Source organism: Aotus nancymaae, unplaced genomic scaffold (assembly GCF_030222135.1).
Source record: "Aotus nancymaae isolate 86718 unplaced genomic scaffold, 86718_ANA_hifiasm-v0.15.2.pri h1tg000028l, whole genome shotgun sequence".
NCBI classification, from domain to species: Eukaryota; Metazoa; Chordata; class Mammalia; order Primates; family Aotidae; genus Aotus; species Aotus nancymaae.
The window spans coordinates 36,999,839-37,019,615 of NW_026988441.1; the positions used below are offsets into that span (position 1 = coordinate 36,999,839).

The 19,777-nt window shown below is 54.4% G+C and overlaps 1 protein-coding gene across 6 annotated transcripts in view; it reads right to left on the reverse strand.

Annotated features, from left to right (window-relative positions):
* Positions 1–335: 335 nt before the first annotated feature.
* ARHGEF18 (Rho/Rac guanine nucleotide exchange factor 18) overlaps positions 336–19,777 on the reverse strand; it is a 116,598-nt gene continuing 97,156 nt past the window's right edge. For 2 of the 6 annotated variants that reach the window (XM_064381994.1, XM_012436211.3), the window contains 13 exons: positions 19,044–19,120; positions 16,581–16,759; positions 14,530–14,621; positions 10,968–11,150; positions 8,875–9,012; positions 8,141–8,271; positions 6,111–6,167; positions 5,969–6,016; positions 5,404–5,874; positions 3,724–4,030; positions 2,819–2,944; positions 2,533–2,722; positions 336–2,308 (listed from right to left, as the gene is read on the reverse strand). In XM_064381994.1, coding sequence (XP_064238064.1) covers positions 2,550–2,722; positions 2,819–2,944; positions 3,724–4,030; positions 5,404–5,874; positions 5,969–6,016; positions 6,111–6,167; positions 8,141–8,271; positions 8,875–9,012; positions 10,968–11,150; positions 14,530–14,621; positions 16,581–16,759; positions 19,044–19,120 — 1,982 coding nt within the window. In that variant the 3' untranslated portion in view covers positions 336–2,308; positions 2,533–2,549. Of the gene's footprint in view, positions 2,723–2,818; positions 2,945–3,723; positions 4,031–5,403; positions 5,875–5,968; positions 6,017–6,110; positions 6,168–8,140; positions 8,272–8,874; positions 9,013–10,967; positions 11,151–14,529; positions 14,622–16,580; positions 16,760–19,043; positions 19,121–19,777 lie in introns of all 6 variants that reach the window. The other 4 variants (XM_064381996.1, XM_012436210.3, XM_064381995.1 and 1 more) reach the window with 2 other exon arrangements.

Here is a 19,777-nt window from a genome sequence, read left to right on the forward strand (position 1 = left end):
AGGCTGGGGCAGGAGAAGTGCTTGAACCCGGGAGGCGGAGGTTGCAGTGAGCAGAGATCACGCCACTGCTCTCCAGCCTGGGTGACAGAGCGAGACTCCATCTCAAAAAAAACCAAAAAAAAAAAACCCCAAAACCAACAAACAAAACCAACGACTGGGGATTGGACCTGAAGGGGTCTTCTGAGCAGGACACAGAGGGCAGGGGGGCGAGGTGAGGTGCAGAAGCCATGGAGAGCCCCCTACCAGAACCCCAGAACCTGCTACTCCTGCAGCGACGTTTGAGCAGAAGATGATCCTAAAACAAAACCCCCAAGAACACCCATGCCAGTCACTCCTCATCTTGGACACGTTTATTGCTAGAATCAGGTCTTAAGTTCTAAGGTGGGTCAGAAATATCCCTTGGTGAGGAAATGTTGTAATCATTGTAAAAATAATTAGCAGGTGACTAAGATCATGACCACAACTGACGAAGACGCGTGCAGATCCCACGAAAGTATGAACATTTGCTCGACTGTCACTTTACAAAGAAAATCGGGCTCCACCCAGGAATGGCCGAGGGCACTGGTGAGGGCAGGGCTGTAAACGCCGCCACCCCACGCGTAGCACGACTGAGACCCCTTGGCCATGTGGCGGGGATGTGGGTTCCCACCACGTGGCCAAGCAGAAATTCCCTGAACTTCTCTCCCATCCAAGGAATTGTAGCGTCTCAGAGGGCTGGACTGGCGCATGCCAGCTCAGCGGGTGTGAGGGTCCGGGAATGTTCTCTTCACAACAGAACAGGAACGTACAGTCAGCTTTTGTAAAGTGCTCCGGTACTCAGTACAAAAATACAAAACACTGATTAAAACATGGCACAGAGGGGATCTGACAGGGGGGCGGGGACGCTCGGGTCACAGGGCGGAGAGTGTTGCTGCTAGCAAAGGACCGGGCTGAGTGGAGTCAAGGTCCTCCGAGGGACTGGGAGCCTGGGGATGCCCAGCCACTCACTGTGTTCTCAGGACCTTGTCACTGACGGGCTGTGCGGCTCTGGTTCCTGTTCGGCATCAGCTCCTGCCCTGTCCCCTTTGGAGCCCACAGCACCCAGTGGGTGCCTCTGCCCAGGGGAGCACTTCTGACGGAGTTTCCCCTCCCCTGTGCCCATCTGTCCCCGCGTGGCGGCAATGTCCCCATTCACTGTATTCAGCATCACAGGAGTGGCTCTGCCAGTGCAGTGGGAGGAGAGCCGAATGCCCCCAGATCTGTGGTTCCCGGGACCCTGGGTTTGGGAGAAGGACTTGGCCCTGGGGGAGCGGGGGGCACACATGCCCCATTGGGAACAAGGACAACCAGCCAGGACCCAGTCCTGCCACCAATGCTTCAGGAGGTTTCGTGGGGAACCCTGGGGTGCAGAACAAGGCTTGAAATGTGCCCCTCCTCCACCAGAGCCAGATCATGGGTGGATCTGACCACCTCGGGACATCCCAGCACCTTCGACACTGTCCAGCACCTCCTTCCTCCACTCCTCTGGGGTGGTGGACCAGGGGCTGCAGCAGCTCATGCAAGCGAGGGGCCCGCCTGGTGGCCACCTGTCCGCTCGCCACAGCGTCTCTAGGCACTTCCTCCCATGCCCCGGAGCGCGGCGCTCTAGACAGTCTGTGATGTGCCAGCCCCCGCCCGGAAGGTGGGACCCCAGCTCTGGGAGCTCATTTCCCGGGGGCTGAGGACCCTGCGCCGGAGGTGTGTACCCGCCCTGGCTGAAGCTAGAGGCCCGCCCCCAAGACAGGCTGAGCGTGTGAATGACGACGGGTGCCCTGGGGAAGCAGATTTTGGGAACCAGCTGGTTTCAAAATTGGTGCCAAGTAAAAAGGAGCAAAGGTCAGCCCCTTTCGCAATGGGCATCCGAACCCACAGAACCTGCCCGGAGTGCCACTGGTGTCCCCTCAGTGGGACCTGCCCGTGGCCCTCTCTGCCCCTGCCCCCGTGCCTGGCTCATTCTCTGGCCCTGAGGTTCACGGTGAACCTGCATGGGTCTCTGCTTGGGACGTGGATTCTGCCTGATTCCGGGGACAGATGCTGCTGACGCCACCGGCCCCTCCTGGCGCCCTAATCCCTGGCTCCGTGTCGCACATGACCGTGGAGCGTGGGCCCAGCCGGCAGCTCCTTCTCAGAGCGAGGTCGGCCCTGTCCCTGGCTCCATGCAGAGCTGGCACCGCTCCTCACTGCCTCGGAAAAACAGCTCGGAGGTGATCTCCCCGCCACCTGGATGGGGCGCTCTATTTCAGACAGCTCCCTGGATTAGTTCTGGCTCAACTTTCCATTAAAAACTTTCCTTTTTGAAAAAAAAAAAAAAAAAGAGGTTCAGAAAGTGACCCAGGCACCACCGCTAATCCTACAGAAGGAGCCACGAGGCCTGGAGCACCACCAGGATGGGCCCAGCCAGGCGGTCATCACCGTTTGCTCAGGAAGAGGGGGGGACAGCTCGGTGGGCATGGTGACCCCATGGGGGTCCCCAGAGAGCAGGAAGGGTGGGCAGGGCAGGGAGGGGCCTTGCACCTTGAGTCATGGCCCTTTTAGAAGAAGATAACGTCTTCCTTGCTGGCATCCTCCTTGGCGCTGAGTGGTGTGGCTGGCAGTGGCGAGGGAGCTGGGGGCCCGGGTGGGAGAGCTGTGCCCCCGGCCTTGAGAGAGAAGCCCTCAGAGGGGCTGTCGGCTGGTGGTGGGCTCGGGGCGGGGAAGCCAGGGTCTGGAACAGAGAGGGGGTCCAGACTGTGAGCAGTTTCTGGGTGGTGCCGGCGGCCCGGCTGCCCTGGGCCTGGGCTCATGATGGGTGGGGGCTCACCTGGTGGGGGCGCAGGGCTGTGGCTGCCAGGCAGGATGGGGCTCAGCGAGCGGCGGTTCCGGGATGTGCTCTCATCCTTCCCCATGAGCTTGTTGAGCAGCAGCTGCTGCTTCAGGTCGAAGGACGCTGGAAGAGGGAAGGCGCTTGGGCCGGCTCCAGGCTGGCCAGTCGCCCTTACCCCCCAGGGCAGCCTCAGAGAGCAGAGGGCCCGGCCATACCCAGCTGATACTTCCCACAGCAGCCTGGATCCTGTGGCCTGAGCTGCTCAGATGCTAAGCCCTGGATTCAGGGAGAATGGCTCTACCCGTGCTGCAGAAGGGCCTGGGAGTCAGCCAGCATCTGGAGAGGAGGCTGAGCCTCCTATGGAAACAGCACAGGCCCTGGCAGCCACGGGACACAGCCCCCGCTCTCCAGGAAAGGTCCCAGGACATCCTGGTTGTCCCCCAGAAAAGTAGGGCTGGCTCCTGGATCAAAGGAGCCCCTGGGCGCCCTCCGTGGAAACACTGGGGCCGCTCTGGGCTCCGTGTCCCTCTCTGTGGAACAGGGACCTTCAGCAGAAGGGCCTGCACCTGTCCCAGCCCCAGCTGTGCTTATTCCAGGTGGCCAGGGCTCTCCGCCTTCTTGCCTGTGTCCTTTTCTGAGGCTCCCAGTCCCCATCCCGCTGTTTGAGGGTTGAGGTGGAGAAAGGACAGAGGGTGGGCCATCTCAGTTTTGGGGCTGGAGACCAAACATGGCCCTATGTGGGTGGCCTCAGCCATGATGCCAGCTGTGCCCTTCTGGTTTTCCTCTCTGGAGGGTGACACAGGTGTCCCATGCCTCCTGGCTCCCAGCAAGCCCCTAGAGCCTGACCGGTTGCCCATGGCTGCACCTTCCAGGGCCAGGTGGAGGGGGCGGGGCCGGCTCACCTGAGCTCTCCCAGCGCTGGGAGCCCCTGCTCTTGCCGCCCTTGTCCTTGCCACCCTTGGTGGAGGCCGCCAGCTTGGTGGGGATCTGCTGCTGCACAGCCGCCTGCCTCTGGAACTGGTTGGTGGCACTGAGCAGCTGGATGGGTACGTCGCTCTTGGCCAGCCGGCTCTCGGCGGGGGCACTGTCCCGGCGAGCCACCTCAGGGCGTTCTGTGTACTCTGGCCCAGCGCCGGACAGCAGCACGCTCACCCGAGGCCCCTCCAGCCCTTCCCCGTTGAAGCTGGGAGGGTGGCTGGGGGGCTGGGCCTGGGGGGACAACAGCAGATACATTGCAATGCGAGGTTCCTGCTGTGCGGCCTCTGGAGAGTCCCCGAGGGTCGTGCACAGGAGACCCTCGACCTCTCCCGTTCTGGACAGAGCTAGGTGCAGCCTGAAGGAGCTGCCAGTCATTGCCTGTCCCCAATACTTGCTAAATATGCATAGCTGTGGTGACAGTCAGTGGCACCCAAACTGTTAGACACTCATATACAAACATGTCACACACATTCATGTTCACATCTGTTCACACAATCCATGGTTTTATAAATTTGTTTTCTGAGACACAGTCTTGCTCTGTCACCCAGGCTAGAGTGCAGTGGCACAATCATAGCTTTTGAGCCTCTTAGGCTCAAATGATCCTCCTGCCTCAGCTTCCCAAGTAGCTGGGACTAAAGGCATGCGGCACTACACCCTGCGAATTTTTGTAATTTTTTTTAGAGACGAGTTCTCACTATGTTGCCCAGGTTGGTCTCAAATTCCTGGTCTCAAACAATCCTCTGGCCTCAGCCTCCCAAGTAGCTGGGACGCACACCACAGCACCCAGCTTCTTTTTTTTTTTTTTTTTTTGAGATGGAGTTTCCCTCTTGTTGCCCAGGCTGGAGTGCAATGGGGCAATCTTGGCTCACTACAACCTCCGCTTCCCAGGTTCAAGCAATTTCCTGCCTCGGTCTCTCGAGTAGCTGGGATTACAGGTATGCACCACCATGCCTGGCTAATTTTTTGTATTTTTAGTAGAGATGGGGTTTCTCCATGTTGGTCAGGCCAGTCTTGAACTCCCAACCTCAGGTGATCTGTCCGCTTCGGCCTCCTAAAAGTATTGGGATTACAGGCATGAGCCACCACGAAGGCCCTTTTTTTTATTTGAGACAGAGTCTCACTCTGTTGCCCAGGCTGGAGTGTAGTGGCGTGATCACGGCTCATGGCAGCCTCAACCTCCCGGGCTCTAGTGATCCTCTCACCTCAGCTTCCAAGTAGCAGGGACTACAGGTGCTCACCACCACGCCTAGCTCATTATAGTTATTTTTTTATAGAGAAGGCGTTTCGCCGTGTTGCCCAGGCTGGTCTGGAACTCTTGCTTGCGCCAAAGTGCTGGGATTACAGGAGTGCATTTTTTTTTTTAAGTTTTTAACATTTATGGAACGTTTTGAGCAACAGCGTTCTGTTAAGCATTTAACGAGCTCTAAGAAAGGTTCTGTGTTGCGGCATGTGCTGTGAATGCAAGGCTATCTCACGCTGTTCGCTCGTTTACACTCATGCACGCACCTGCGCACCCCGTCGCATACACGTGCTTGTGCAAATGCACGTGCAAAATGGTCACACCCCCACCCCCCACCTGTGCACACGGGCTGCTGGGCGCTCACCTCGGCCAGTGCATCAGGTGGCAGCGCGCCCGGCGCGGTGTTCTGCTTCTTGAGGCGGCGCAGCAGCTCCAGGCGTTCCCGCTCGCGCTCCACGGCACGCTGGGCCTCACGTAGCCGCTCCAGGTCGTGCTGGTAGGCCTGGCGTTGGCGCTCCAGCTCGGCGCGCTCCTGCTCCAGCCGCTGGCGCAGTTGCCGCGCCTCGTCCTCGCGCTCCTGCAGCCTTGCGCCTGCGCGCTCCAGCTCCTGCCGCTGTCGCTCGCGCTCACGCTCCCAGCGCTGCTGCTCCTGCCGCAGTTGGCTCTGTAGCTTCTCCACGGCCGCACGCTCCTCCCGCTGCTTCTCGAAGTTGCGCTGCCGTTCCTGTTCCAGCAGCAGGTTCCCGCGCGTCGACTGCAGACGGAACTGCTTCTCGCGCTCCTGGATGGCTGCCCGCTGAGTCTCCACATAGCTGTCCTGGTGGGCGATGACCGCCTGCAGAAGGCCAGGGCCAGGCAGGTGAGAGCCGCACCCGTGTCTAGCCTACCCGGAAAGGGCATGTGTGGCTGGCTCCACCCTGCCCCCATACCTGCAGGTTCAGGAGCAGCTGGGACAGCGTCTGGATCCGCTGGACAAGCTGCGGGGAGGAGAGGGAGATTGACGCTAGTTCTCGGGCCTGAGGCCACACACGCGTGTACACGGCACCGGGAGGATGGACAGTGGGCGCCTACCTCCGACTCCAGGACGGTGGGCAGACCGGGATCAGACTGCGTGCCTGGCGCCTCCACCTGGGAAGACACCCACCGTCAAACCACAGAGAGCGGCTCAAAACCCATCCGACCAGACCCAAGCCTGCTTCTTCTTCTTTCTTTATTTTTTTTGAGACAGGGTCTTGCTCTAGAGTGTAGTGGCCCCATCCTTCCACCTCGGCCTCCCGAGTAGCTGAGACTACAGGTGTGCACCACTAGGATCAGCTATTTTTATTTATTATTATCTTTTATTTTAAGACTGGTTGTTATAACTAGATCAAGACAGTTGCAGGTGGGGGAAAAAAAATTGGAAAAATAAAAATAAAGACTAGTTGCCCAGGCTGGAGTGCAATGGCAATGGCATGATCTCGGCTCACTGCAACCTCCACCTCCCTGGTTCAAGTGATTCTCCTGCCTCAGCCTCCCAATTAGCCTTAAACCACCATGCCTGGCTAATTTTGTATTTTTAGTAGAGACGGGGTTTCACCAAGTTGGTCAGGCTGGTCTGGAACTCCTGAACTCAGATGATCACCTGCCTTGGCCTCCCAAAGTGCTAGGATTACAGGCATGAGCCACCACGCCTGGCAGCCATTTAAAAAAATGTTTTTCCACCAAGGTCATTTCAGAAGCACAGATCGGCAGCCATTTTAAATTTTAATTTTAGTTTTTTTGAAACGAAGTCTTGCTCTGTTGCCCAGGATGGAGTGCAGTGGCGAAATCTCAGCTCACTGCAACTTCTACCTCCTGGGTTCAAGTGATCCTCCCACTTCAGCCTCCCGAGTAGCTGGGATTACAGGTGTCTACCACCAAGCCCAACTAACTTTTGTATTTTTAGCAGAGACAGGGTTTCAACATGTTAGCCAGGCTGGTACTGAACCCTGGACTCAAGTGATCCCCCTGAGTTGGCCTCCTGAAGTGCTGGGATTACAGGCATGAGCCACCGCACCCAGTCAAAGGATCAGCTGTTTTAAAAATATTTTGTTGAAATGTGGTCTTGCCCAGGCTGGTCTCAAACTCCTGGCCTCAAGTGATCCTCCCAGGCCCAGGCATGGCGACCTTGCCTGTAATCTCATCTCTTTGGGAGGCCAAGGCAGGAGGATTGCTTGAGCCCAGGAGCTGGAAACCAGCCTGGGCAACATAGTGAGACCCCGTTATTTACAAAAATTTAAAAAATTAGCCAGGTGTGGGGGTGTGCACCTGTAGTCCCAGCTACTTGGGAGGCTGAGGTGGGAGGATCGCTTGAGCCTAGGAGTTAGAGGCTGCGTGAGCTGTGATCACACCACTGCCTTCCAGCCTGGGTGACAGAGAGAGACCTTATCTCCCAAAACACTGGGATTATGGGTGTGAGGCACCGCACCCAGCCCCTGCTTATTATTGAAAATACATCCCTTTGTATGCGTAACAGGAAGGACCCAGGACCAGGTTATGACAGGGGACACAGGCCCGGCGGTCATCTGACTTGTACAAATCTGGGTATTTGGAAAATGAGGGGCTGGGCTGCCTAGGAGGCAGAGTGGGCTTGGCTATAAAGCCTGGGTGGCTGCCAGATCTGGCCACAGAGGCAAGTCCAAGCCTCAGAGCTGAGCAGAGGCAGCTGGCCTTGGCCTCGCACCTCTAACGTGGGCAAGGCTGAGTAGGCACCTGGCCATTTGATTCAATGGGAAGGGAACAGCTGGGGAGATCTGGCATCTGGTAGGCGCCACCACACCTGCCCCGGCTGAAAGCTGGTAGTCCCTGTAGGGGGTTCCTCGCCTGTTGATGAAGCCATGGTGAGTGCCCTGAGCCTGTCCCCTCCTCAGCCTTCCTCCTGGGGACCTCTTGCTTTTCCCAGAAGGCTGCAGGAAGAAATCCCCTGCCAGCGACTTAATCTGGGCTGAGATATTATTATTGAAATGGAACAGTGCTTGTCAATGTTGGTAAGACGGAAACTAGACAGCCCCAGCAGAAGCTGCTCACATGCATGAATCCTTATGGCAACTCGGACTGCGCCGAGCACACGGATATCCACGTACCGCCTGTGGTGATTCCTCGGAGCCCCCAGGAATGTCACTGTCACCGAGCTTCAAGTCTGGGCTGTTTGGGGGGCCTTGCCAGTCTCGGGGCCTGGGGTCGGTGCTGCCAACTTTCTTCTTGAAACTGCCATCTGAGAACCCCAAGTCAGGGGCGTGAGGATGCTGCCATCCCATCGGGAGAGGGAACCTTCCCAGTCCACCCCGAGCCCCTACCCAGGTAGGAAACCCAGGCTGGTCCCCGAATGGTGACATCTGCAGCACAGACACCTGCTGGAGAGGAGTGGGCTGGTCTGGGTACTGCTGTCACCACACAACCAACAATGCCTGGAGGGGTACAGAAGTTTCCAGGAAACCAGCTGGGCACAGGGGCTCACGCCTGCAATCCCAGCACTTTGGGAGGCCGAGGTGGGCAGATCACCTGAGGTCAGGAGTTCGAGATCAGCCTGGCCAACATGGCAAAACTCCATCTCTACTAAAAATACAAAAATTAGCTGGGCATGGTGGCGTGTGCTTGTAATCCCAACTACTTGGGAAGCTGAGGCAGGAGAATAGCTTGAACCCAGGAGGTGGAGGTTACAGAGAGCAGAGATCAGAGATCACGCCACTGCATTCCAGCCTGGGTCACAGAGTGAGACTCTGTCTCAAAAAAAAGAAGGTTCCAAGAAACCCCATATAAGTGAATGTGCATCCTGAGGGGCGCTCTGGGGCGGGAGGGGAGGCGGCCCTGCTCTTACTGTTGCTGGGGCTATTTGTGCAGTCGTAGCCCCCGAAGGTCTCGGCCCTCCTGGGCGGGCCTGTGGAGCTGCCCCCGTCTTCCGCCTGGCCATTGGCGCTGCCTAGCCGCCTGCAGATCAGGCTCTGGATGCCCTCGACTGTGGAAAGAAGGGGACAGGAGGCACAGGTCGCCCTGTGGAAGTGTGCCGGGGGAATACGGAGTGCTAGGGCAGTGAGACCGGGGAGATGGAGGACTCACTGGAGTGGTGATCGCCTGCCCCAACTGTCTGCCATGGCATTTCAGCCCCACCATCCCTGTGCACACCCTTACTTCCGGTACGGACACCAGGACAGGCCAATCTGTGTCTAAGTGAGAGGACAAGGCCGTGGGGCAGCCATGGAGAGGGCGGGTACAGGCTCCTCCCACCCCTTCTGCCAGGCCGCCCTGAGCCAGGGGCTGGTGAATGCTGGATGTGGCCCTACTAAGGGCAAGCAGGAAACACTTGGTATATTACATGACAATGACCATACACTGATTGTATGACAATGGCCATTTGGGAGAGTGATTTTGCAGGGAAGTGCTGTCCATGGAAAGCCCTCTAGGACCAACAGGCTGTGGCCCGGCAAAGAGGTGGGGACAAGAACAACGGCTGCTGGAGCCGGATGGAAGGATGTCAGTGGGGCTGGAGGGAGAAAGGCTGACCCCTAGTCTCTGCTTTATTCTGTGGAAAGGCTCTGGAAGGCAGGGGCTGTGTCTACTTCCCTCATTGTTGAAAGAGCAGACTGGGGCCGGGCGCGGTGGCTCAAGCCTATAATCCCAGCACTTTGGGAGGCTGAGGCGGGTGGATCACGAGGTCAAGAGATCGAGACCATCCTGGTCAACATGGTGAAACCCCGTCTCTACTTAAAATACAAAAAATTAGCTGGGCATAGTGGCGCGTGCCTGTAATCCCAGCTACTCGGGAGGCTGAGGCAGGAGAATTGCCTGAACCCAGGAGGCGGAGGTTGCGGTGAGCCGAGATTGCGCCATTGCACTCCAGCCTGGGTAACAAGAGCGAAACTCCGTCTCGGAAAAAAAAAAAAAAAAAAAAAAAAAAAAAAGAGCAGACTGGGGCCACACACCTGTAATCCCAGCACTTTGGGAAGCCCAAGGCAGGCAGATCACTTGAGGTCAGGAGTTTGAGACCAGCCTGGCCAACATGGCGAAACCCGTCTCTACTAAAAATACAAAAATGAGCCAGGCATGGTGGTGCATGCCTGTAGTCCCAGCTACTTGGGAGGCTGAAGCATGAGAATCTGGAGCTCAGGAGGCAGAGATTACAGTGAGCTGAGATTGCGCCACTGCACTCTAGCTTGGGTGATAGAGCGAGACTCCATCTCAAAAAAAAAAAAAGAAAAAAAGCTTGGTGTGGTGGCTCACACCTGTAATTCCAGGACTTTGGGAGGCCAGGGCGGGTGGATCACCGGAGGTCGGGAGTTCAAGACCAGCCTGAACAACATGGAGAAACCCCGTCTCTAGTAAAAATACAAAACTAGCCAGGCGTGGTGGCGCACACCTGTAGTCCTAGCTACTGGGAACGCTGAGGCAGGAGAATTGCTTGAACCCTGGAAGCAGAGGTTGTAGAGCTGAGATCATGCCACTGCACTCTAGCTTGGGTGACAGAGCAAGACTCCATCTCAAAAAAAAAAAAAAAAGCAGACTGGGTACTGACCACCTGCCCAAGTTGCCAGCCCAAGGGCCTGGCAGCTGTGCTGGAGCTGTGCATGGGGACCCACCGAGGGAGCATGCGTGAGTTTTTCTGGGGTATCACCAGGGACCCACCTCCCAGGAAGAAGAGGAGCCTCTGGTGGGAAGGGAACCAGACTCAGTCAACTTCAGGTCCTCCCCACAGCCAGCCTTAGAGCCTCTGCACACAGGGAGCATTAGAGCGGTTGTTGAATGGTGAGAAAGTGCCTTGTATCTAAGGCCCTTCTGGCTCTAGCAGATACCAGTAGGGGGTTAGTACCGCTCCTGGGCCCCTCCAGATAGAAGCCTGTCCTGGACAGGCCTGGGGTCCCCTGAGAAGTCCACCCAGGTAGGACCGCACCCTTGAGGTGGGGGCAGCCAACTTACTCTCGCTCATGGCCGACTTGAGAATTAGCTCCCCCTGCAGGGTCTCGGATGGGTCCCCTCCTCGGAACAGGCCTCGGGGCTGGGGCAGGTCTTCCAGGCCGCTCATCTCGGCCATCTCCAGGTAGATCTGCTGCTTCTCTAGCAGGCTCTGTGCGATCAACTGGTCTTTCTTGCTCAGCCGCTCTGCAAAGTGACAGTGGAGGTGATGTGACAGTCAGCCCGGTTGACCTTCCCTGGGATCATTGGTGCCCCGGGGTAGGCTGCCCTGTGTCCTGCATTCCTGGGAGATGGGGGAGAGCATGGCCTTGTCCTCTATTTTCCACCTCGTTATAAAAATCAGGTTAGCTGTGGTGGCTCAGGCCTGTAATCCCAGCACTTAGGGAGGCAAAGGTAGGAGAGCTGCATGCAGGCAGGAGTTCGAGACTAGCCTGGGCAATATCATGAGACTCTGTCTCTACAAAGAAATAAAAAAAAATTAGCTAGGTGTGCTGGTGCACGCCCGGGAGGTGAGGCAGGTGGATTGCTTGAGCCTAGGAGTTCAAGGCTGCAGTGAGCTATGATTGCACCACTACACTCTAGCCTGGGCAACAAAGCAAGACCCTGTCTCTAAAAAAAATAAAATAGGCCAGGTGCAGTGACTCATGCCTGCAATCCCAACACTTTGGGAGGCCAAGGTGGGCAGATCACCTGAGGTCAGGAGTTCAAGATCAGCCTGACCAACATGGAGAAACCCTGTCTCTACTGAAAATACAAAATTAGCCGGGCATGGTGGTGCATGCCTGTAATCCCAGCTACTCAGGAGGTTGAGGCAGGAGAATTGCTTGAACCCAGGAGGCGGAGGTTGTAGTGGTGAGCCAAGATTGTGCCACTGCACTCCAGCCTGGGCAACAAGAGCAAAACTCTATCTCCAAAAAAAAAAAAAAAAAAAAAAAAAAATCGAACACAGCAGGGTGTGAGTGACAATTGCATCAAGCCCATTTATTAGTCTGGGACCAACTTAGAACCTTAGAAAACTGAGTTTTCTTTCTTTTTTGAGATATGATTGTAAAAATCAGGTTAGATGTGGTGGTTCAGGCCTATAATCTCAGTACTTTAGAAGGCGATAGGAGGACAGCTTGAGGCCAGGAGTTCGAGACCAGCCTGGGCAACAATATGAAACTCTGTGTCTACAAAGAAATTTAAAAACAGCCGGGTGTGGTGGTGCATGCTTGGGAGATGAAGCAGGCGGTGGCCTTGATCTCCCAGACTCAAGGGATCCTCCCACCTCAGCCTCTTGAGTAGCTGGGACCATAGGCATGTGCTACTGTGCCTGATTAATTCTTTTCATTTTTTTTTTGTAGAGGCGGGGTTTTGCCACATTGCCCAGGCTGGTCTTGAACTCCTGGACTCAAGCAATCTAACTGCCTCAGCCTGCCCAAATGCTGGGATTACAGGCATGAGCCACTGTGCCTGACAAAGACTGAGTTTTCTAATTAGGAAAGTTTCTCTTCAGGCCTGTGGGTCAAGGTTTTCTCCACTTAACTCCTCTTCTAAGCCTCTGGGGTTTTATCTTTTTTTTTTTTTTTTCCCCTGTTGGACTTATAAAGGGACTTATTTTATTAGACCTTCCTACTGGTGATTGCCAATATATATGCACCACATTCAGCTAAACTGTTCAACGCTCCTACCAGGTCAGTAGTTTTTCAGTTGATACTACTGGGCTTTCCAGGCAAAAAAATCATGACATATGTGAAAATAACTTTACCTCTCGCTTCCAATAATATCTTGCTTTGTTTTTTTTTTGTTGTTGTTTGTTTGTTTTTTGAGACAGAGTTTCACTCTTGTTGCCCAGGTTGGAGTGCAGTGGTGCAATCTCAGCTCACTGTAACCTCTGCCTCCCAGTTCAAGCGATTCTCCTGCCTCAGCCTCCCAAGTAGCTGGGATTACAGGCATGTGCCACTATGCCCAACTAATTTTTTTTGTATTTTCAGTAGAGACTGGGTTTCGTTACGTTGGTCAGGTTGGTCTCGAACTCCTGGCCTCAGGTGATCTGCCCACCTTGGCCTCCCAAAGTGCCGGGATTACAGGTGTGAGCCACTTCGCCCGGCCTCTAATAATATCTTATTGCTGTTTCTTTCCTCATCACCCTGACTGGAACCTTTAGGATGAAAATAATAACGGTGAGAGTGGGTGGCCTGACCGGACGCAGTGGCTCACGCCTGTAATCCCAGCACTTTGGGAGGCCGAGGCAGGTGGATCATGAGGTCAAGAGATTGAGACCATCCTGGTCAACATGGTGAAACTCCGTCTCTACTAAAAATACAAAAAAATTAGCTAGGCACGGTGGCGCGCGCCTGTAGTCCCAGCTACTCAGGAGGCTGAGGCAGGAGAATTGCCTGAACCCAGGAAGCGGAGGTTGCGGTAAGCCGAGATCACGCCATTGCACTCCAGCCTGGGTAACAAGAGCGAAACTCTGTCTCAAAAAAAAAAAAAAGAGAGTGGGTGGTCTGAACCTTCTCCAGATTTTAACAGGAGTGTCCCTAGGGTAGGATGCCATAGCTTTTGATAAGGATTTGAGATGGTTAAGAGTATCTTGGTAAAGAGAATATCTTTCTATTTCTTCTTTTGTTCAGAGGCAGGGTCTTGCTCTGTTGCCCAGGCTGGTCTCCAACTCCTGGCCTCGAGTGATCCATCTGCCTCCACCTCCCAAAGTGCTGGGATTATAGGTATGAGTCACTGGGCCAGGCCACTTACTGTTTTAGTATTACCCAATCTAAAAATGAATAATACAGACAGTGAAAGGGAAGAAGGGAACTTGCTGCAGGCCACAGGGTCCCTCACGGAACGTGGATGAACCTTGAGAACACCACACTCAGCGAGAGAAGCCAGACACAAAAGGCCATGCAGTGTGTGACTCCATTTATATGGAGTGTCCAGGACGGGCCAATCTACAGAGACAGGAAGGAGATTCCTGTTGCCAGGGTTGGGGTAGGGGATGGGGAGTGACTGGTAAGGGGGATGGGGCTTCTTTTCTAGGGAGGTGGAATGTTCTAAAGTGAATGTGGTTCTGGCCGCACAACTGGAAATGCACTAAAATGCCACCGAACCAAACGCATGGGAGAGTGAGTGGCGTGGTGCGTGAATTACATCTCAATAACATAATTAAACAAACAGGGAGGAGGAAGCTCTGGATGGAGGTTGTGGGAGCCCTGTGCTATTCCTTCATACGGGACTGGGACACCCTGTCAAGCTCCTGCCTGCATGAGGATGGGCTGGTGACGGCATGTGTGGCTGCATGGTCGGCTCTGGAAGGGGCTCAGGGCCCCTAAGCTCTACTCCGTCCCTTTTCCACATACCCCCAAAGGGCTAAATGACCTCTGGAAATCACTATGTCATGGCACAACACCGTTCTAATGCTTCATAGAGCTGCAGGACACAGCACAGCCCGAGGGAAAACACCAGGTCACGTGGGAGGTTTTATACAGGTCACCTGGGGGGCAGTCTGCTCTCCATGGCCAGTCCCGATGGGGGACCCAGGGCTCACCACACAAGGGTTGTGCCCACAGCGCTGTCTCCCCCTCACCTTGAAAGTCCCGGAGTCTTGTGGCTCGGGCTTCAACCACCTTCCTTTCCTCTTCCGCCAGGCTGAAGGGCCCCTCCTCCTCATCAGGGCAGCTGCAGGGAGAGGGGACGGGTGGGTAACTGTGCTTCCCAGCCAGGCCAGCCTCCGGCACAGACTATGACCGTCTCTGACTTTGGGAGTAATTTAGCTTTTTTTTTTCCTCACTCTGTTGCCCAGGCTGGAGTGCAGTGGCACAATCTTGGATCACTGCAACCTCCGCCTCCTGGGTTTAAGCAATTCTCTGCCTCAGCCTCCCAAGTAGCTGAGATTACAGATGCGTGCCACCACACCTGGCTAATTTTTTGTATTTTTAGTAGAGACGGGGTTCCACTATCTTGGTCAGGCTGGTCTTGAACTCCTGACCTCCTGATCCACCCGCCTCAGCCTCCCAAAGTGCTGGGATTACAGGTGTGAGCCACTGCTCCAGGCCCTGATTTAGCTTGTTCATGGTGCAGGAGGACGATGAGGGGAAGAAAAAGAGCCACTGGCATTTGTCTGCCCCAAAGCACCAGGGCATAACCAGGAAGAGGTTTTACCTGCCTTCCTGTGACTTGGAGGAAGAGTCCTGGGGACAACATGCTTGCAGGGGACCTGCAAGGTGTAGGTGGGAGGCTGCAAGCCCCACAGAGCTACAGCTACTGTGGATGGGGGTGGGGTGATCTGAACCAGGCTACAGCACCAGGAAGCCTCCAGGCACCAAGAGAGGGAGTTCTGGCCAGGCATAGTGGCTCATGCCTATAATCACAACACTTTGGGAGGCCAAGGCAGAAGGATGGCTTGAGGCCAGGAGTTTAAGACCAGCCTGGGCAACAGAGTGAGGCCCCATCTCTACAAAAATAAAAAAATTAGCTGGGTGTGGTGGTGTGTGCCTGTAGTTCCAGCTGCTTGGAAGACTGAGGGGGTAGGTTCACTTGAGCCCAGGAGTTTGGGGTTGCAGTAAGTTATGATTGTGCCAGCGCACCCCAGCCTGGGTGACAGAGCAAGAACCTGACTCTTAAAAAAAAAAAAAAGCCGGGTGCAGTGGTTCATGCCTGTAATCCCAGCTAATCGGGAGGCTGAGGTAGGAGGACCTCTTTAACCTGGGAGGCTGAGGCTGCAGTGAGCCGAGATTGTGCCACTGCACTCCAGCCTGGGTGACAGAGCAAGGTTCTGTCTCAAAAAGAAAAAAAAAAACAACAGGGAGGGAAAGCCAGCTGGTCCTGGGCCCTAAGAGGTGCTGGGCCCAAGGAGGAAGGACAAGATGCTGTGACCTGCTCCAGTAAGTCTGGCCCACGAATGCAGACAGCCCGCCATGTCACGTGGGCCTGCCAATGGCCCACAAGAGCAGAAAGGCCCAGGTTAGGGCTGCCTTTCTGGGCCTGTTGGCCTCCACATCCAACAGGTTGCGTCATCATTGAGTCATCAGAAGGAGCTGGAATGGCATCATGGGGCCCAAGCTGGGATGAGGGAGTTCAAGGTCACAGCCGATGGCCAACCGTCGAAGCCAAGGGTGGACTGGTCAGCAGAAGGAATACAGGGTGGGGAGACCCTCCAAGCCCTCCTCACCGTAAGGCCGATTGCCTCACTGGGAGCTCGGACGCACATCCCCCTGCCTTTTTTCCGAAAGCTCGGACATGCTCGGGTTGTTCCCTTTTCCCCTTCTCACCCAGCCTGGCTTGCCCTTAAAGAACCCAGTATGCAAGCAGGGTCTTGTGATTCTAGCCAATAGCAGCCAAGTCTTTCTAGCCAATAGCAGCCGAGTCTTTCTAGCCAATAGCAGCCAAGTCCTGTATGCAAACAAAGGCTTGTAACCTCACCCAATAGTAGTCCTGCTCTCCCACAACCAATCGAGCTCCTTCACTCCCTATAAAAACCCCACGACTGAGAGGACTCTGTGTGACTTCTCCAGCCTCTCCTGTCGGGCTGCAGAACCTCGCCCGGGAGCCTGAATAAATTCCTTCATATTGGATCTTCTTGTGTTGGCCTCAGTTTCTTTCCTTTTTAAACCCAGCAAGAACAAACCTCACACTCACCTCTCCACGACCCTTCGGATGTGAGCCATCCAGGCGTTCCTGTCCTCTTTGGAGCTCGTGTAGATTTCATACATCTCCGGCCCTTGCAAGGAGGCGCTGATCAGAAACATCGCTTTCTCCTCGTTGGCCACCTCCCTCACGATGAGCTTTTGTAATGAGATGATGGGTGGCTTCGAGTCCTGCATGGGTAGAGGGCATTGGGGAGGTCCCCCTTTACCCCACCGCACCCAAACAGCAGCGAGGTCATGGGCCTGGTGAGGGGAACTAATGGGGGTGGGGTGAGGTCATGCTCCTTGTTTCTTTTCAAACAATTCAAAGCAGATATATTTTGCCCTCTAGGGGAAAAAAAAGACATTATTGCAATAAAATCCTAGAATCCTTTTTTTTTTTTTTTTTTTTAACTTTTTTGGAGGCCAGGTCTTGCTCTGTCACCCAGGCTATAGTGCAGTGGTGCAATCATGGCTCACTGCAGCCTTGACCACCTGGGTTTGAGCGATCCTCCCACCTCAGCCCCCTGAGTAGCTGAAATTACAGGCGTGTGCTGCCATGCCCAGAAGGGGTCTCACTATGTTTCCCAGGCTGGTCTTGAACTCGTGGGCTCAAATGATCCTCCCACCTCGGCCTCCCAAAGTGCTGAGATAACAGGCATGAGCCATCTTGCCCCTTAGCATCCAGATAATATGTCAATTTCATCAGCTTAAATTTTTTTTCTAAAGTAATCAGCGGGCTGGGTATGGTGTTGCACAACTGTAATCCCAGCACTTTGGGAGGCTGAGGTGGGCAGATCACAAGGTCAAGAGATCGAGACCATCCTGGCCAACATCTCTACTAAAAATACACACAGTAGCTGGGTGTGGTGGCGGGCACCTATAATCCCAGTTACTCGAGAGGCTGAGGCAGGAGAATCGCTTGAACCCAGGAGGTAGAGGTTGCAGAGATCATGCCTCTGCACTCCAACCTGGTGACAGAGACTCGGTCTCAAAAAAAAAAAAAGTAATCAGTACTACATATACACACTACAAAGCTCAAAAGATTACTGTAACAGTATGTAGTATATAACAACAAATAAACCCATCTCTGTCTTGTGCCTCAGGCCACCCAGAGCCAAGGGTATTTCTAGTCTGTCACGCATCCTTCAAGAGACTATGCTTCCATAGACCAGCAAAATGCACATTTTAACTGCACTGTGTTCCCCACAGATTCATATGAGGTCCTGACCCCCAGTACCTCAGCATGTGGCTGTCTTTGGAGATGAGGCCTTATTTAAAAAGGTAAATAAGGTTCGGGCATGGTGGCTCACACCTGTAATCCCAGCACTTTGGGAGGCCGAGGTGGGTGGATCACCTGAGGTCAGGAGTTTGAGACCAGCCTGGCCAAAATGGTGAAACCCCATCTCTACTAAAAATACACAAATTAGCCGGGTGTAGTGGTGGGTATGTGTAATCTCAGCTACATGGGAGGCTGAGGCAGGAGAATCACTTGAACTCGGGAGGTGGAGGCTGCAGTGAGTTGAGATTGTGCCACTGCACTCCAGCCTGGGTGACAGAGCAAGACTCTGTCTTAAAAAAAAAAAAAAAAAAAGAGATGATTATGGTGAAATGAGGTCATGGGCGGGCCCTAATCCAATCTAACTGGCATCCTTCTAATAGGAGGACATTAGCATAGAGACACACACAGAGTAATGGCCAGGTGAGGCAGACACAAGGAGCAGACGGCTGTCTATAAGCCAAGGGGCCTCAGAAGAAACCAACCGTGCTGACACCTTGATCTTGGACTTTCAGCCTGTAGGAATGTGAGACAATACACTTCTGTGGTCTAAACCACCCGGTACTTTGTTTACAGCAGCCGCAGTAAACAAACACACTGGTTAAGAACACACCAGCAGCTGGGTGTGATGGCTCACGCCTATAATCCCAGCACTTTGGGAGGCCAAGGCAGGAGGATCACTTGAGGTTAGGAGTTGGAGACCAGCCTGACCAACATGGTGAAACCCTGTCTCTACTAAAAATACAAAAAATTAGCTAGGCATGGTGGTGGGCGTCTGTAATCCCAGCTACATGGGCCTGGGTAACCCACAGGTGCACCTCCCATGGACAGTTTCAGCCAACCCCCCACGAGGTCCCAGGGCCTTTTTTTTTTTTTTTTTTTTTTTTGAGACAGAGTCTCACTCTGTTGCCCAGGCTGGGGAACAGTGGCATGATCTTGGCTCACCACAATCTCCACCTCCTAGGTTCAAGTGATTCTCCTGCCTCAGCCTCCTGAGTAGCTGGGACTACAACGTGGGTCACCATGCCCAGCTAATTTTTGTACTTTTAGTAGAGACTGAGTTTCACCACGTTGGCCAGGCTGGTCTCGAACTCCTGACCTCAAGTGATCTGCTTGCCTTGGCCTCCCAAAGTGTTGTGATTACAGGCATGAGCCATCGCACCCAGCCTACCCTTCGTCTGAAGAGAGGATACATACCACAGAAGCAAAGACGTATTTCTGATCTTTTTCTTGTAGGAGCAAAAGCACGTCGGTCAGCAGGACAGCCAGGACATCTGGGGAAACAGCATGGAAGGAGGCCAGGAGGTCTTTCTGGGCACCCCAGCAGATGCCACCTCCCAGGAAGGTATAAGCAGTTTGATGTTTCCACCTGGACTAAGAAGTTTCCTTTCTGCCTCGCCTCCTCTAAGTCCCTTGCATGTCCAGAGCTCAAGCAGTTCTCTTTGCTGTAACAACACACCTGCTGGGTCTGACCTTTGAGTGTCTGATATGGTTTGGCTGTGTCCCCACCCACATTTCCTCTTGAATTCCCGTGTGCTGTGAGAAGGACCCAGTGGGAGGTAATTGAACCATGGGGGCAGGTCTTTTCCATGCTGTTCTCGTGATAGTGAATGAGTCTCACGAGATCTGACAGTTTTATAAGGGGGATTTTTCCCTGCACAAGCTCCCTCTCTTTTTGCCAGCTGCCATCCATGTCAGATGTGCGTTTCAAGGGCAACACCATTTTTGGGGAGCTGCTTCTGACACCCCTGTCTAAGTCAGATACACTTTTGCTAATTCTCTTGCACTACAGCCTGCTGGCTTCCTTAAAGCATCAGTTGAGCTTCGAACTCGTTTTTCTGTTTGCTTGTTTCTCTCTTTCAGCCCCAGTGACTGAAGCCCTAGGAGGCTAGGGGCCAGGTCTTGTCCCGTGGGGTGTATTCTTACCATCC